Source organism: Ceratotherium simum, chromosome 30 (assembly GCF_057802395.1).
Source record: "Ceratotherium simum simum isolate JZ-2026a chromosome 30, ASM5780239v1, whole genome shotgun sequence".
In the NCBI taxonomy this organism is placed as follows: Eukaryota; Metazoa; Chordata; class Mammalia; order Perissodactyla; family Rhinocerotidae; genus Ceratotherium; species Ceratotherium simum.
The window spans coordinates 38,297,340-38,313,813 of NC_141929.1; the positions used below are offsets into that span (position 1 = coordinate 38,297,340).

Here is a 16,474-nt window from a genome sequence, read left to right on the forward strand (position 1 = left end):
CTCTTGTGTAACAAATTATACCCAAACTTATTGTCTTAAAACAGCAAACATTTATCTCACAGTTCTCGGGATCAGGAATTTGAGAGCAGCTTAGCTGGTGGTTCTGGCTCAGAGTGTCACATGAGGTTGCAACCAGTATTTTGGCTGGGGCTGTAGTCATCTGAAGGTTTGATTGGGACTGGCTTCCAAGCTCATTCACATGGCCGTTAGCTGGAGGCCTCTTCCTCTTCTCGTGGGCCTTTCCAAGGGCTGCTTGAGTGTCCTCATGACATTGCAGCTGGCTTCCCAAGTGAGTGACCCCAGACAGTAAGGAGGCAACACAATGCCTTTTTATGACCTGACCTTGGAAGTGACACACTGTCGTTTTTGCCTTATTCTCTTTGTTAGAAGGGAGTCACTAAGTCCAGCCCATATTCAAGGGTAAGAGTAATTAAGCTCCACCATTTGAAGGGAGAAATTGCAAAGAATTTACAGAGATTTTCAAATGACCACATTACTTAACACCTCTGCCCCTCCCATTGATAGAGGTCTAGCGCTTGTTAGGTGCTATGGTCTGAATGTGTCCCCAAAATTCATGTTGAAATCCTAACCCCCAAAGATGATGGTTATTAGGAGGTGGGCCTAAGTCGTGAGGGTGGAGCCTTCATGAATGGGTACGAGAAAGAGGCCCAGCAGGCATGCTCGCCCCCGTCCACTATGTGAGGATACAGAGGTTGGCAGTCTGAAACCCAGGAAAACAGCCCTCACCCAACCATACTGGTGCCTTGATCTTGGACTTCGAGTTTCCAGAACTGTGAGAAATAAATTTCTGTTGTTTATGAGCTACCCAGCCTGTGGTATTTTGTTGTGGCAGCCCGAATGGACTAGGACATTAGGTTTTTTCACAAGAACAAATGCTTCCAAAGTTATAGAATTAGTACCATTGAAATCTGTCAAGTACGCTAAGCTTTCCTGTGGAACCTGTTAGTCCAGCAAACCCTTTACTTTGCAGGTGTTCATTTGCTGTGTATAAACCTGATGATGGAATAGAGGTTGACATGTCCATTTTATTCACTTGTTCTGTGAAATACAATTGGAAAAGTAAGGACTCAAGGAGAATACTAAGTTTGAGCTCAGGAGAGGATGGGTCAGAGGTAAAAATAATGTTCAGTACAAAGTGTAAATTATTTCATATTTTTTGGTTGAAGTGAAGAGACCAGATTTAAAAAATAAACCAGGGGCTGGCCTGGTGGCTCAAGTGGTTAAGTGCACGCGCTCTGCTGCGGCGGCCCGGGGTTCGCCCATTCGGATCCCCGGCACACACCGAAGCACTGCTTGTCAGGCCATGCTGTGGCAGTGTCCCATATAAAGTGGAGGAAGGTGGGCACAGATGTTAGCCCAGGGTCAGTCTTCCTCAGCAAAAAGAGAGGAGGATTGGCGGATGTTAGCACAGGGCTGATCTCCTCACAAAAATAAATAAATAAGAAATAAACCAAAGCTCTGCTTATCTTAATTTAAAGATTTCTTTATTGAACAAAAATCGAGCATCTGCTATATGCCAGGCACAGGCAATGGATATAGAGGTGAACACAATAGGGTCTCTAGCTTTGAGAATTTCGGTCTGGTGTGCAGGTAGACCAGCAGTTACAGAATATGGTAAGGGTCTGCTTGGGAGAGCTTAGAAGGTCTTGGGGACTGGGGTGGTGGGGAAAGCTGGGGAGGGCTGTGTGAGTTCTGGGACTTCAGTCCCATTGCCTGTTGAGCCTTGTGAGGCTCATGCTTAACCTGCAGTCCCATCTTGTATAGCTAGAGCCAGGCTACCAGAGAGTGACCCATGGACTGAAGCAAGTTCAACTCGTACCTGACTGTGCTGAGAACTACAAAACGCTGGGCTAAGCATTTAAATTAAAAACTGAGAGCAATTTGGTAATTTTATATCTGTTGAATCTAATAATAAATTGGGGCTTCTGTTTTGTATGTCTGCTCCCCCCATCCTTTTTTTTTTAGTAATTTTTATTGTATCTTACCAAAAAAGTGATACCGAGCAATGGGCCTGCTCTGCTTGCCATGATCTGAGCCAATTAATCACCAGTTAGAGATCAAGAAATGAACTTTAATTAGAGTAGTTGGCAAATAGGAAGACAGGTGACTAATGTCTCAAAGACCCATCTTCAAAGGCAGTTATATAGGAAAATGGGCAGTGAGGAGGGGGTGCAGGGATGCTGGTCTCCAGACGTGATGGGCTCCAGGCATCATATTGTTCCATTCTTCTGTCAGCTGTGATGGATACCTTGTAGGTGTGTTTCCCGCCTGTGGTCAGCCTGTTCCTGGAGAGAAACTCATAGAACAAAGTTTTAATTTATCAAGCTATCAGGGAGTACATAGGTAAGTGGAGGCCATAAATCAGGAGAGCATGTGAATTTTTTAGAGTACGTGCAGAACAGGGAGTAGTCAGAGAGAGGAGGGGCTGGGGCCATTTAGCATAACAAGATGGCCTCACTTATGCTCACTTACAAAAGTACTGGTTCTTAATAGTTTGGGGGAAAAGATCCCTCATAGATGGATAGAAGCACTGAGCCTAGGGCAGGCCTGGTATTGACTGCCTCTGAATTCCAGTACTAGGGGACACATATAGGAAGGTGATATAAGCAGATGACGCTTTCTCACTCTGAGATGCTTGCTATTAGGACATTCCTGCCCTCCCTTTCGTGTCTTCACTTAGGAAACTGGTGATTCTTAAGAGTCCAGGTGATTGCTTCTTCACCTAGAAACTCGTACTTCTGACGAGTGCTCTATCCCTGAGGTTGGGAGCCATCAGGTTAACAAAGTGCGATACCACCCTGTCCATTATGGGCCCTGGCTGGGCTGCAGGCGGGTATATCTGTCTCAGTGTACCTAAAGAGGGAGGTGTTTGACTTGATCAGGCATCTTTGAGTGCTCTGAAGAAGAGTGATGAGCGGTTGTAGTCCAGTTCGTGTGCCACTCTCAGAGTCACTGAGAAACGTGACAGACCACATGAAAAATGTACCTTCTCAGGCGTGAGAGGGGATTTAAACACAAGTCTAGCTTTCAGATGACTCTTCCATTACATGAGCTCTCTCATTATGAGAATCCAAAGTTCAGGCAGAATAGAGTTGAAAGGATTTCCCAACAGAATTGTCTTTGATGATGGGAATTCCAGACCACATATTATAAATGAAAGGTGCTGGGTAAGGAGATCTCTGGGGAAGGCCTTCCTGTTTGCTAGGGTCAGTCCTGAGGGGAGGCCCTGGGGATCGACAGCAGACACTGCCATAAGTTGACAGTATCATTTGCTACGTACTTGAGTGACCTGCTCTAGGTCTGATTCAAGACATAAGTTTCCTGGCTTGTGGTAATTCAAAATAAGTCATTTGGAAATAGGCTGAGAGACCTCTTAAGTGCTGTTCACTCCTCTTGGTCACCCTGCAGTGTACCAACAAAACTGGCCAAAATCTCTGGAGGTGGACTGTATACTTGACCACTCCTTATAGTGTTTAGCCTTAGGTCAGAAATGTCTTCCTTGGGCCAGCCCCGTGGCTTAGCGGTTAAGTGCGTGCGCTCCGCTGCTGGCGGCCCGGGTTCGGATCCCGGGCGCGCACCAAGGCACTGCTTCTCCGGCCGTGCTGAGGCCTCGTCCCACATACAGCAACTAGAAGGATGTGCAGCTATGACATACAACTATCTACTGGGGCTTTGGGGGAAAAATAAATAAAATAAATTAATAAAAAAAAAAAGAAATGTCTTCCTACGACTAAAGTAAAATCTTAGGCTGTGACTTAAATCCATTTTCACTCAGCAGAGAGAACTAAATGCAAATGCAGAGAATGGCTTCATGATCATTAGGTATACTCTCTTGCATTTTAAAGGAGCACATTTGTCTGGGGTGTTTTTGTAAGTGTAAGTGTAAAATTTGTCTGCTATGTTTTGTAAACAAGCTCTACCATTTCTTTTTTCAGGCCGTATTGTCTTTAATTATATACACAAAGGCGATGGAATACTCTCATATAAAACTCCAAACAAAAGGGTTGGAATCTATTTAAACTAGTAAACTTTATCAGGAATAAAATGGATTTACAGGACAGTGTGTGCAAATTTGGTAAAATTAACATGAACTTGAGCCACAGTGATTTTAAGCCTTAAACAGGATGTCTCCACAGGAGTGGGGTATCACAAAACCATTTTTGTCAAGTATTTCTATCCTCCTACACATCCCCTGGACCAATTCCCAAGCTTTATTAAAATACAAATCATATGGGGATCTTGTTAAAATGCAGATTCCGGAATTCAGCAGGTCTGTGGTGGGCCGGAGAGCATACATTCCAGGTAATCCTCATGTTGCCAGTCCAGGGACCACTTTGTTACTTTGAGTAACAAAGCCCTAGATGAGAATTCCATAGACAACATTTTAACAATACTTGCAGTAACTTGTTTCACTTGTTTCTTAGATGGTTCCCACCTTTCTTTGTGGCAAAGACTAAGGACAAGGGGGTGGCAGCGGCCTAGGGAAGTGTTTGTGACCATGTTTCCTTTGTGGAGTTCAGGCACTAGGGGTTTAGGCAATCTGTTACTGGAGGCATTTCTGTTATATGTACATATGAGGGTAGATCTTGGCTTTTCCAGGGCACAGCAATTTGATGAACGCTCTTCTGAAACTCACGTGGCCGAGCAGGTACAGAACAGGGTTGATAGCTGAATTCAGCCAGAGGAGCCAGAGGATATCTCATCGAGTCCTGGACGCATATCCCTGGCAGGCAGTTCGGATGATCATGAGCAAAGTGTAGGGGGCCCAGCACAGGACAGACGCACACACAATGGCCAACGACTTGGCCACTCGCTTGTCCTGGGAGAGCCGCATAGTGCTGGCGTTCTGGCTGCCTCTGGGCACCACAGACGCCCTAAGTGGCCCTGTGGTGGTTCTGCCGCCAGTGCGTTGCTTTAGCTGGGACGTCCACCTGCAGAGGCGGCACATCTTGAGTCCCAGGGACATCCAAGGAAAAACCCTTGAGCCTGGGGGAGAGGCCCTTGCCTCTCCTCTTTCTGCCCCTCCTCTCAGGTTTAACAAAAAAACATTGTTGATATAGATGCTCAAGTTGAAGTAGGTGACGCTGATAAAGAGGGTGAAGAATTCAGTGATGGAGGCCATCATCAGGAAGTACCAGATATGGAAGGACTCGGCATAGCACTCCCCATGAGGCAGCATGCTCCTTTTAGCCACGTACTCCCAGCTGATGATGGCAGGCCCACAGAGGAGGAACGCTGCCACCCACACCAGCGCCATCTTGAAGACAGTATTCTGGTCATGCCGTTCTGAGCCCTGTTAAGTCACCTAGGGAGAAACAGCAGGGGCCAGTAAGAGGGGAGCTTCACTCACTCAGGCTGGTACAGCATGGTGCCAACAAAGAGGTTGAATATTAGTTACGATAGCCAGTGTCTGTGGGCTGGGTGGGTTCTATTTCCACATCAGCCAACTCTTCCCCAGCTGTACTATGCCACTCCAAGTAGCCTTGCAATGGGTGAAGAGCTTCTCCCCCGTGGAGACAGCTAAAGGTCTGTCCCTTTGGACACTAGTGGTATTCATGTGTGACGGCATACACCTTCAACACCTCCTGGAACATATGTACATTGTATTCATAATTCAATCAACATCCATGTGTGGAACAGCACTGTGTTACAATGCGCTTCCTCTTCCAACTTTAAGTACATCCTGTAACTTTATGTGCTCATTCAGTAATTTTACTCTTGACTAATTCAGTCCCCACTACTGTCTCTGTAGGTAGCACTATGTCACAGTGGCTAAGAGCAGAGGCTCTGTCGCTTGGATTCAAACACCCACTATCACTTGGCTAGCTATTCGTCCTAGGCAACGTACTTAACCTATGTTGAAGCTTATGCCTCCGTTTCTTCATGTTAAAATGGGACACTTTTACCTAGGGCACAGGGTTGTCATGACTCTATGTATAGTAAGCAATTGGACATAATTCATGTCAAGTTCTTAGAACAGTGTCTGACTTAAAATAAGCCCTCAAATATTAGCTATCATTATTACTGGGTATAAAAATATCTATAAAGGCAGAAGCATGAAATAAAAATTTTGGCCTTTTTTCCCCCTGTATCTTTGGTGTGCAGAGAAAGTTCTGAGATGGGTGAAAGATAACTGGGGAAATTAAAGGCTCTCTGAAGATTGGGAGACATTTTCCCCCAACTGGGCTGCTGTACTGTAGGCTCTTCTAGAATGCGTGTCACTGGAAGAGAAGGCCCAGCTCTTCACATGGGTCAAAGCAGAACATTTAATACTGATAATTAGGTGATTTCACCATATATGCCTGCAATGTACACAAAGCCTTTAATTCAGAGCAAAGGAAACTTAATCACCCAGGGAGGACCTCAGGAGAGTGAACGCAAGCAAAGCCCACTCCGAGCTCCTGAAATTTAGAAAATGCCACTTTAGACCATGTTGGTACTTAGGAAATAATTCTGGTCAAACACAGTAGGAGTGTAAGAAGCAGTAACAGGGACAGAGACAGGACAAGTGTGGCTAGAGCAATGGTGAAAGGCGGCGGGGGCGGGGGGGTGTCTCATCCACAGCTGTACCTTATACTCACCGGAAGACATTAACAAAAAAGCCAAACCTGGGCCCCACTCCACGCCAATTAAATGTAAGTACATATTAGGGAAAAAAAAGCTTCCCAAGGGAGTTGAGAACTGCGGCTGGAAATGAAGCCAGCTGTGTGGGCGCCACAGAGGGGACTTAGCCATGGCCTGCGTCTGAGGAGAGAGGGGCCCAGAGCTTGCTGCTATGTTCTAATTTTTCTATAGTGAACAGAGATGACTTGTATAAAAGATAAAAGGAACTTTTCTAAAGCCCAAAAGAAAGTTCTCCTTTTCACTTCTGGTTTTTTCCTCTGTCTCATTTAAGGCTCACCTGTGCCCCTGCAGATTAATTTCTTTGGGCCTTATCATCCCCTGTGCAAAATGGGGGTAAGAAATGTTAGTTTCTACTTATCTCACAGGGAGGTGAGGACCAAACCAATTAGTCAGCATAGAGGTTAGAGCCAAAGGGCTTCTGACCCTCACTTTTCCAACAGAAAACAGTCTCACAGGAGTGCCGTGAGGAGCCATGGTCACACAGTGTGAGAGTGGCTAAAGGAAAACTGCAGCCCAGGTCTCCTGGCTCCTGAGCCAGCCTAAAAGGCACCCCTGTGAGTGAACCCCACTTGTGATTGCTCACGCAAGCCCGGCCCGTTGCTGTCAGCTCTGGAAATGCCGAGGTGGGCTGGCCCAGAAGCAGGCACCCTTCCCACGCAGCACTGTTCTGGCGGAGGCAGCCATGAATCCTTACCAGGAAGGGCAAGAAGCCACTTGGCACCCACATCACCCTTCCACCGGGCCTTGAATTTAGACTTTTGATGAGGTTACGCTTACATTAAATCAGCAACTATGCCTAGCACTGTTCCAGGCACTGGGACTACACCAGCGAACAAGACAAGGCCCCTGCCCCCTTAGAGCTTGGGTTCTAGTAAAGGAGACAGATACAGACCTGGAACATAGGATCAGGTGGTGATAAGTGTGAGTACAGCAGAGAAAGGGGACTGGAGAAGGACCAGGGCTGCTATTTGACATGGGTGACCGAGGAAAGCCTCTCGGAGGGGTTGACAGTTGAGCAGAGGCCTGGGTGAACTCAGGGTGAGAACAATGGGTAAGAAGATAAAGGTGTCTTAATAGGACTTTAGATTTGCGTCGTCTTCCTGATCACACTCAGGACCACACCACCTATGGTACACTGTATAATGATCCAAATAAATCCTGTGAAATGCACAATTTATATTGCATGTTAACTTCTTTGTTAAAAGCATTTAAAACAGATCACAATATTTGTAACGTGATTTTGGCATCTCTCTTTTTCTTTTCCTTTCCAACGTGTGGGGTCCTGAAAATATACGGAAGTGGTATGATGGTTTCTCTCGACCACTAGCCCAGCAACTCCAAACCCGGCTGTGTCCCCGGCGCCCCCCACGCCCGCAGGTTTGTGTTGAGCCTCCAGCCCTTCTCACTGCCCTGGTGCCCGAGGTGATGAGGACGATGCTGAAAACCGAGGCGGCGCACACCAGGTAATCAGTCACCAGCCACAACCTACACGGCTCCATCCCGAACTTCCACTCCCGGGGCAGGACGCAGGCGATGCACACGGGATGCAGAAGCCGCCTGCGGATACAGGGGGCGGCGGAGGGGGCCCTGCCGGCTGCCCGCTCCGGCCCGGACTCGGGTGGCCCACGCGTTCCAGCTCCTCAGGGACCCCGGAGAGCAGGGATCCCTCTCTCCAGGGCTGCTCGGGTGCCGCTGGCCCCCAGCCCCTGGGGCCGCACTCACCCACCGGCGACGGCCAAGCTGAGGGCGAAGTTGCCGCGGGAGCGCAGGCTGCTGTCCAGGGCGGAGGCCAGCAGCGCGGCGCCCGGCGCCCAGAGGCGGCCTGCGTGCACCCCCGCCCGAGCCCCGGGGCCACGAGGTCGCGGCAGGGCGCCGCCGGGCTGGCGAGGGGAGCGCGCGCTAGGAGCGGGGGACGACGGCAGGGAGTGAGGCCAGGCGACAGAAGACGTGGGCGGAGGGGCGGGGCCGGGGCCGGGCTGGGGGAGGGATGGGGGGCCGGGGCCGGGGGGGCCGGGCTGGGGGAGCGAAGGGGGCCCGGCGCTCCACCCTCCGCGCTCGCTCCCCGCTGCGAAGGCGGGAGACAGAGGGCTCGGCGCTCCGGGTCCGTGCTCAGCTGTGCTGGGGTCTTCTGAGCAAGTTGTTAAGATTTTCCCAAATAGGAATAGTTTTATGTTTTATTTGATCATAAAAGTAATACGTGCACTTGTAAAACAAACAAACAATACAGAAAGGCATAAAGGAGAGGTAAAATTTCCTGCCGTGACCCCTCGCCGAGATACCCATTTTGAACATTTTGGTTTAAGGCCTTCCAGGCTTCAGACCCCTTTTCTCCCTAATTCTTCCCTCGCCCACAGAACTAGACAGGCGGAAAAAAAAAAAAAAGAAAACCTCATAGATTTAAAAAAAGAAAAATGGGGTTCGGCTGTCCTAATGTTGTATAACCTGCTTTTTCTTCCCACGAAATAATAAATCTGGACATTTTCCGGCATTCACATGGAATACAGAGCACATTCGTTATCTTTATGATACTATTTTCCATTGTCTGGATGATCATATCTGCCAAATCTGTTGATGCACAACTAGCAGTTGTTTCTTAGTTTTGTTTGGTTGGGCGTGTGTATCTTTGCTCCCTGTCCCATGGTTTCCCCAGGAGAAATTAATGGAAGCAGAATTGCTGGGACAAAGGGAATGCACAGCCACTGTTTTATAACATGTTGCGCGGCTGCGCTCAGAAAAGGTAGTTCTAATTTAGTTGAACGACCCGCTTTGACACTGTTCACAGTGGGTGGTGATGGTGTGGGTGTTAGTCCGTTTTCTCAGAGCCCCCTGCCTCTCACCCCTCCCCTCTTGTTTCTCTAGCATAGAAAGGCCTTCCCTGTGGGGAATTGGCTCAGTGGACCACCTGGACTGCCTGTCAGGACCACAGACTGTCCCCCAGAGGGACTAATGGCACCTGAGGAAGGGGGAGGAGGGCACACTGGTGGGAAGCTGCACCTTAACATGTTCTCTTGTCTCCTGGGTTGGGGCAGAATCTGCCAAGTGCTCCGCCCTGTTGTTTGGGGGATGTGTGTGTGGGGGGGTGGATGGAGGGAATATGTGTAAATCATGAAGATGTGTAGCTGTTTTATCTGTCCTGTTATTTGCCTCTTGTAGACCAGTTTACTCCAGTTTGATAGGAAAAGGGACCCAACGTCATGGATGTGAATTCTTGGACCACAGAGCAGGAACAGGCCCTTGGGAATCATTTTGTGCAGTGACTCTCAAACTTTTTGAACCATGACTTACATAGGAAATACTGTTTACATTATAACCCAGTGTATACACACACACACTCCACATGTGCACATACACACATATCAATGAAGAAAGGGTTTCACAAAAACAGTAATTACCCTTAGTATGATGCATTCTGATACTTTGGTTTTCTTCTATGTTTTATCATTAATTTTAGTTAGTTTTAAAATTACTATCATTAATTATTACTATTTTATTAGGGTTTTTTTTGCTGAGGAAGATTCACCCTGAGTTAACATCCATTGTCAATCTTCCTCTATTTTGTATGTGGGTAGCCAGCACAGCATGGCTGACGGGTGGTATATGTCTGCACCTGGGATCTGAACCTGCGAACCCAGGCTGCCAAAGCAGAGCATGCGGAACTTAACCACTGCGCCACGGGACCGGCCCCTGTTAGTTTTTAATGCTGGTCTTGACTCACTGTATTTATTTCATGATCCTCAACTGGCTGTCAACCTGCATTTGAGAGACAATAATCTAGTTGGACCGTCTCATTTTACATGTGGGGAAACAGGCCAGAAAGGGAAGACTCACCCAAGGTCATCTGGGGAGTCAGGGCGGAGCAGAGCTGGACCTGGGATCTTGTGGCTCCAGACTGAGGCTGACAGACAGGGCCATTTGGGAGATGAATGTCCCTCTCATGGTGAAATTGATGCTTTTAGGGCTCGAAAAGACTCCAGCGATTAAGGAAGGAAGAAACAAGCCAGCATTTATCTCCTTTCTTGTCCGCTAATTGCCTCTTCATTTGCTTCGAAGATGCTCAGGAGCTGGTGGAAATGACACTCCGAGCTGGTTGGTGGCACCTCCTCCCACCAACCAGGGGCTGAGCTAGCAGACTGCCCAGAGCTCACCAGGAAAGGTGAAGGCAGGTCGGTAGAGGCCACAGGAGCACTGCCACTGTTGTCTGTGGGTAGAAGGGCAGGAGAACTGGGTCTGACAGGCACACAGGTTTCCCTCCAGCAATTGAGTGGCTTGGGGATCAAGCTTAGAGGTCAATCCAGTCAGACAGAGAAAGCCAAATAGCATATGATTTCACTTATATGTGGAAGATAAACACAGAGATACAGAGAACACATTGGTGGTTACCGGAGGGGAAGGGGTCGGGGGGAGGGTGAAATATAATGATGTACACCTGAAATTTATATAATGTTATAAAGCAATGTGACCTCAATAAAACAAAACCAACCAACCAACCAAAAACATAACATGAACTTTAGAAAGAAGAAGGTACTTGATGCAAATAAAAAATGTACTTGAAACAAAAAGAGTCAATCCCTGCTTGTTGTGTGTATGTGCTGTTTGTGTCGGTGGCTAGGCCACACCTGCCCAGTGCCTCACGCATGGGGCCAATGCAGAGAGCCTCAGGTTGATGCTGCTGCCCTGTAGCTGGCCTGGAAGTAGACTGTCCAGCCGGAGGATTATTCTCGAGCCTTGTCTTCATCAGTCCAGGTTGCTATAACGGGATACCATGGACTGGGCTGCTGAAACAACAAACCTCTCTCAGAGCTCTGGAGGCTGGGAGTCCAGTGTCAAGGTTCCGGCAGATCTGGTGTCTGGTGAGGACATGCTTCCTGGTTTGCAGACGGCACTCTTCTCATCGTATCCTCACATGGTTGAGAGAGAGAGAGTTAATGTTTCTTCCTCATTTATAAGGGTGTTACTCCTCTATGAGGGCACCACACTCATGACCTAATCTCACCCTAATCACTTCCTGAAGGCCCCACCTCCAAATACCATTGCACTGGGGATTAGGGTCTCAAAGTATGAATTTGGGGGGTGGGGCAAACAAACATTCAGTCCGGAGCAAGCCTTAAGAGCCAATGGAATTTGCCTTGCTAGGTTTTGGTCTTGCTTGGAACCTGTCACCTCTTTCTTCTTTCCGACTTCTCCCTTTTGGAATGGGAATGTCTATCTTATGCCTGTCCCACCACTGTAGTTTAGGAGCACATAACTTGTCTGACTTCACAGGCTCACAGCTGAAGAGGAATTTTTCCTCAGGATGAATCACACCTTGAGTCCCACCCACACCTGATTTAGGTAATATTTAGATGAGACTGGACTTCAGCCTTTAGAGTTCATGCTGGAATGGGTTAAGATTCCTGGGGGCTGTTGAGAGGGGGTGAATGTATTTTGCGTGTAAGAAAGACAGGAATTTTGGGAAACCAAAGGGTGGAATGTTGTGGACTGAATTGAGTCCCCTTAAATTCATATGTTGAGGCCCTAACCCGTGATGTGATGTGATTGTATTTGAAGAGGGGGGGTTAAGGAGGTAATTAAGGTTAATTGAGGTCATAGGAGTGGGGCCCTGATTTGATAAGATTGGTGCCTTATAAGAGGAGGAAGAGACACCAGATCTCTCTCTGTCTTACTCTCTCCCTCTCCTTCCTTCCTCCTGAGCAACGATGAAAAGGAAATGCGATGTGAGGACACAGTGAGAAGGAAGCCAGAAAGAGAGCCTTTACCAGAAACCAACCCTGACAGAACCTTGATCTTGAACTTCTTGCCTCCAGAACTGTGAGAAAATTAATTTCTGTTGTTCAAGCCACTCAGTCTGTGGTATTTTGTTATGGCAGCCAGGCTGACCAATACATTGTTCCACCACTTACCAGGTGGGAGAGGGAGACCTTGGAGAGGTTCACCCTCCCTGGGCTTCCGTGTCCTCATTTATGAAAGGCGATGATAGAAGTCCTCATGGTGTGGTGAGGGTCCAGTGACTGCACAGAAAACACGTGGGCAGCACGTGGCATGCGGGTGAGCGCTCCAGAACCGGGGCTGTAATGACTGCTGTCATCCGTTCGGAGGATCATCACCCCGACTCTTGGAATCCTTGCCTGTTCTCTCTTCTACCAGCCTCCCCCTGCTGGGTGTTCCCAGGAACACAGATATTTCAAATTTGCCCCAGGGAGGCATAACTGAGAAGCCAAATTTGCTACAAAAAAGGAAAAAGAAATCATTGGCTATTTTTGTGTGTGTGTGAGGAAGATCAGCCTTGAGCTAACATCCGATGCCAGTCCTCCTCTTTTTCTGAGAAAGATTGGCCCTGGGCCAACATCCGTGCCCATATTCCTCCACTTTATATGAGAACCCACCACAGCACGGCTTGATAAGCGATGCATCCGTCTGCGCCCAGGATCCAAACCGGTGAACCCCAGGCCGCCAAAGTGGAGTGCACAAAGATAACCGCTACGCCACAGGGCTGGCCCATCATTGTCTATTTTTTAAAGTGGAAGTAAAAATGATCTTTATTATTGCTGTTGTTGTTGTTTTGGTGTCTGAGCGTCTTGCTTTGCAGTTTGGAAGGAAATGACTTCACTTCCCTGCCAGGCCGTGTGGGCTGTTTCATGTACAGTCAGAACAGAGGAGGAACCTCCCCCTGGGGTAGAGCTGCCTTCCCTGCTCCCTGGGCTCCTACAAGACTCTGTCCCCACCTCAGCCCTCACACCAGCTCCTACTTCTGTGTCCTCTCGGGAGGGAGTAAGACCATGGCTTTAGTAACCAGACAGACTCGAGATTGAATCTTGACTCCACCACTTACTTGTTGGGTGACCCTGGGCAAACTTCAGAACCTCTGAGTCTCATTTGATGAGCTGTCAGATGGTGCTAATAGTAACTGGAAGCATTTTTGTAAAGATTTTGGGGCAATAGGTAGATATTGCATGGTACACAGCAAGTAGACAATAAATGGTAGCTCTTGTAGTCAAGATGTCAACCGGAGCCTCCAGGACTCTTGAGTTGGAGATAAGATCTCTTGACTCTTAGCACACCTGGTGGCGTGTAAAACTTCTCCAAGGTCCCTCAAATTCACAGCAGGCTTCTGTTCCAGGGGTCGGTCATATCTGACGTGGGACTCAGCCTCCTCTTGATTGTGGGTTGTCTCACGTGGGTGCCATCTCTCTCATGGGTCACGGCAACTCAAGTATGGAACTCAGCTCCTTCCTTGATTTCTGCAAAACTGCACTCCACAGATTTGGGGAGGACATCTAAGAAGGGTTTACATCTCAGAGACACAAGCTTATCGGCTTCAAAGGGAACATTAGACATTCCTATTCTGAAAATTCCTGCCAGCCAACCCCAAACAGGGCATTTTCTTTTTTTCTCTCTTTTTTTTTTTTTGTGAGGAAGATCAGCCCTGAGTTAACATCTGTTGCTGAGGAAGATTGGCCCTGGGCTAACATCTGTGCCCATCCTCCTCCACTTTATATGGGCCGCCGCCACAGCATGGCTTGACCAGCGGTGCGTCGGTGTGCGCCCGGGATCCTAACGTGCGAACCCTGGGCCGCTGAAGCGAGTGCACGCACTTAACCACTGCGCCACCAGGCCAGCCCCTCACCAAGGCATTTTTGTGGACTGCTTCACCCCCACACAGTACCCCAGTATCACACTATCGCCCCAGCTCCTCTCTCTCTACTCCCTTCTCTCAGAGCAAAACGTTATCTTCTCTTTTTTCCTGACCATCAGTCTAGCCATCTCTTTTCATTTTTTAGGTTTCTGCCTATACTTCTAGCTCAAGTAGCTAATCAAACTATTTTCTGGATCAAAGATCATCTTTCGGGCCGGCCCCATGGCTTAGCGGTTAAGTGCGTGTGCTCTGCTACCGGCAGCCCGGGTTCAGATCCCGGGCACACGCTGAGCCACCGCTTCTCCAGCCATGCTGAGGCCCCGTCCCACATACAGCAACTAGAAGGATGTACAACTATGACATACAACTATCTCCTGGGGCTCTGGGGGAAAAAAAAAAAAGGAGGAGGATTGGCAATAGATGTTAGCTCAGAGCCAGTCTTCCTCAGCAAAAAGAGGTGGATTAGCATGGATGTTAGCTCAGGACTGATCTTCCTCACAAAAAAATAAATAAATAAAACTGTTTAAAAAAAAAAAAAAGATCATCTTTCCCTAGGAGAAATTCCAGTGGCAACTGTAATTTTTACTCCACTCTCCCACACTATTATTTTTTTTTTTACTTTATTACAGGATAAAGCACAAAATTCCTTTTGTCTACCTAGAAAATCCAAGTGACTCAATTAAAAATCTATTGATACTAATATGAGCTCAGTAGAGTAGATAGATTCAAATTTATAGGTGGAAATCAAAAGCTCTGCTATACACCAGCAACCACCGATTAGAAATTTGTTGCAAAAAATATTGCATTTACGATGTCAACAAAAGCCAGAAATGCTTATAAGTAAACCTAATGAGAAATGTGCATGAATAGTATGAAGATAAAAACGTTGACTTTATTGCGAGACTTGGTAGAACAGCTGGCCCTTTTGCTGGGAGGCATTTGCTGTCATGCATTGTGCTGTGTCAGCTGTGTCGTTCTCTACAAGCTTCTTGCCAGGAACTCATTACAATAAAAGTAAATAGGGCCGGCCCCGTGGCTTAGCGGTTAAATGTGCACGCTCCGCTGCTGGCGGCCCAGGTTCGGATCCCAGGCGCACACTGACGCACCGCTTCTCCGGCCATGCTGAGGCCCCGTCCCACATACAGCAACTAGAAGGATGTGCAGCTATGACATACAACTATCTACTGGGGCTTTGGGGGAAAATAAATAAATAAATAAAATTATAAAAAAAAATAATAATTAAAAAAAATAAATAAAAGTAAATAGAAAATGGTCTCTGCTTTAAAAAACATTCCCCTGACTTTCCCCATTAATATCCCTCCCTATGGAGGTGCATAGTTATTGCTCTGTCCGATGTGTCACATATCAGTGCAAGGGGATCTGTTTCAGAAAACAGAACCGACTCACGCACTACCTTATGCAGAACTTGCTAAAGGATGGTATTTGGGGGCGAGTCACTTCCTGCTTGTACAGCCTTGTACCAGGGAAGTGAGCAGTGGAGAGATCTGAGGACGCAGAGCCCTGGGCTTGCAGGGGAACCCTGGACTGACGTCCAGGCCCTGGTAGACCAGCCGCTGGACCCTGGGGAAGTAGCTGAGTCTCAGGTTGTTTTGTTTATCCATAAAATGAGGATGGTAGTAATGTCCCTATTACAGGGATGTTCTGGTGCTCAGATAAATTAATGAGGGTGAAAGTGTGCGAAGTGCCGTGTCCGTGGGGATCAGCAGGGCCTTGCACTTCCAAGTGGCAGAAACCCCACCTGACCTGGCTAAAACAAAAAGGGCACTGATGCATTTGCTTGACTGAAGTATCCATAAATATCACAGGGATTCTGGCCCCAGCAATACCATCCAGAATGGCTTCTCACCATTTTGCCTCAGATTCTCTGTCTTGTCTCTTACTAGAAGAGGAGATATGAATTAACAAATGCTCACTAACACGAGGGAAAGATTCCTCAGTCCTCACCACTCCCTGCCGACTCACGTCAGACCTTCACTCACTGATGTTAATTCTGGGGCCTTGGGCCTAAGTTTGAGACCCAGAATTAGACTCAGAGTGGGGAAGAAAGGAGCTGTCAGCCCAACCCCCACCTCGCTCCCTAAACACTGGTTTTCAGCCGGTTCCTTTTCTCCTCACACCGGGAAATGAGGGAGCTGGGCACTTGAAAGACAAAGTTCTTATCTGGGGTAAACAGGA

General features: G+C 47.8%; 1 protein-coding gene across 1 annotated transcript; it reads right to left on the bottom strand.

Annotated features, from left to right (window-relative positions):
• Nucleotides 1–4,720: 4,720 nt before the first annotated feature.
• LOC101404690 (histamine H3 receptor-like) lies at nt 4,721–11,281 on the bottom strand. Its single transcript, XM_087420330.1, has 6 exons — nt 11,262–11,281; nt 10,791–10,843; nt 10,474–10,483; nt 8,368–8,544; nt 8,052–8,202; nt 4,721–5,314 (listed from the first exon to the last, which is right to left on the bottom strand). Exons 1-6 carry the CDS (start codon nt 11,279–11,281, stop codon nt 4,721–4,723), a joined length of 1,005 nt encoding a protein of 334 aa, XP_087276456.1.
• Between the last annotated feature and the right edge of the window lie 5,193 nt (nt 11,282–16,474).

Excerpts from the sequence above, each read along its gene's own strand:
- LOC101404690 (XM_087420330.1), bottom strand. The coding sequence starts at position 11,281 with ATGCGTGAGGCACTGGGCAG. Across the intron at positions 10,844-11,261 it reads ATGCGTGAGGCACTGGGCAG|ACAACAGTGGCAGTGCTCCT; the intron begins GTGTGGCCTAGC and ends TTCTACCCACAG. Across the intron at positions 8,203-8,367 it reads AGCTTGGCCGTCGCCGGTGG|GCGGCTTCTGCATCCCGTGT; the intron begins GTGAGTGCGGCC and ends CTGTATCCGCAG.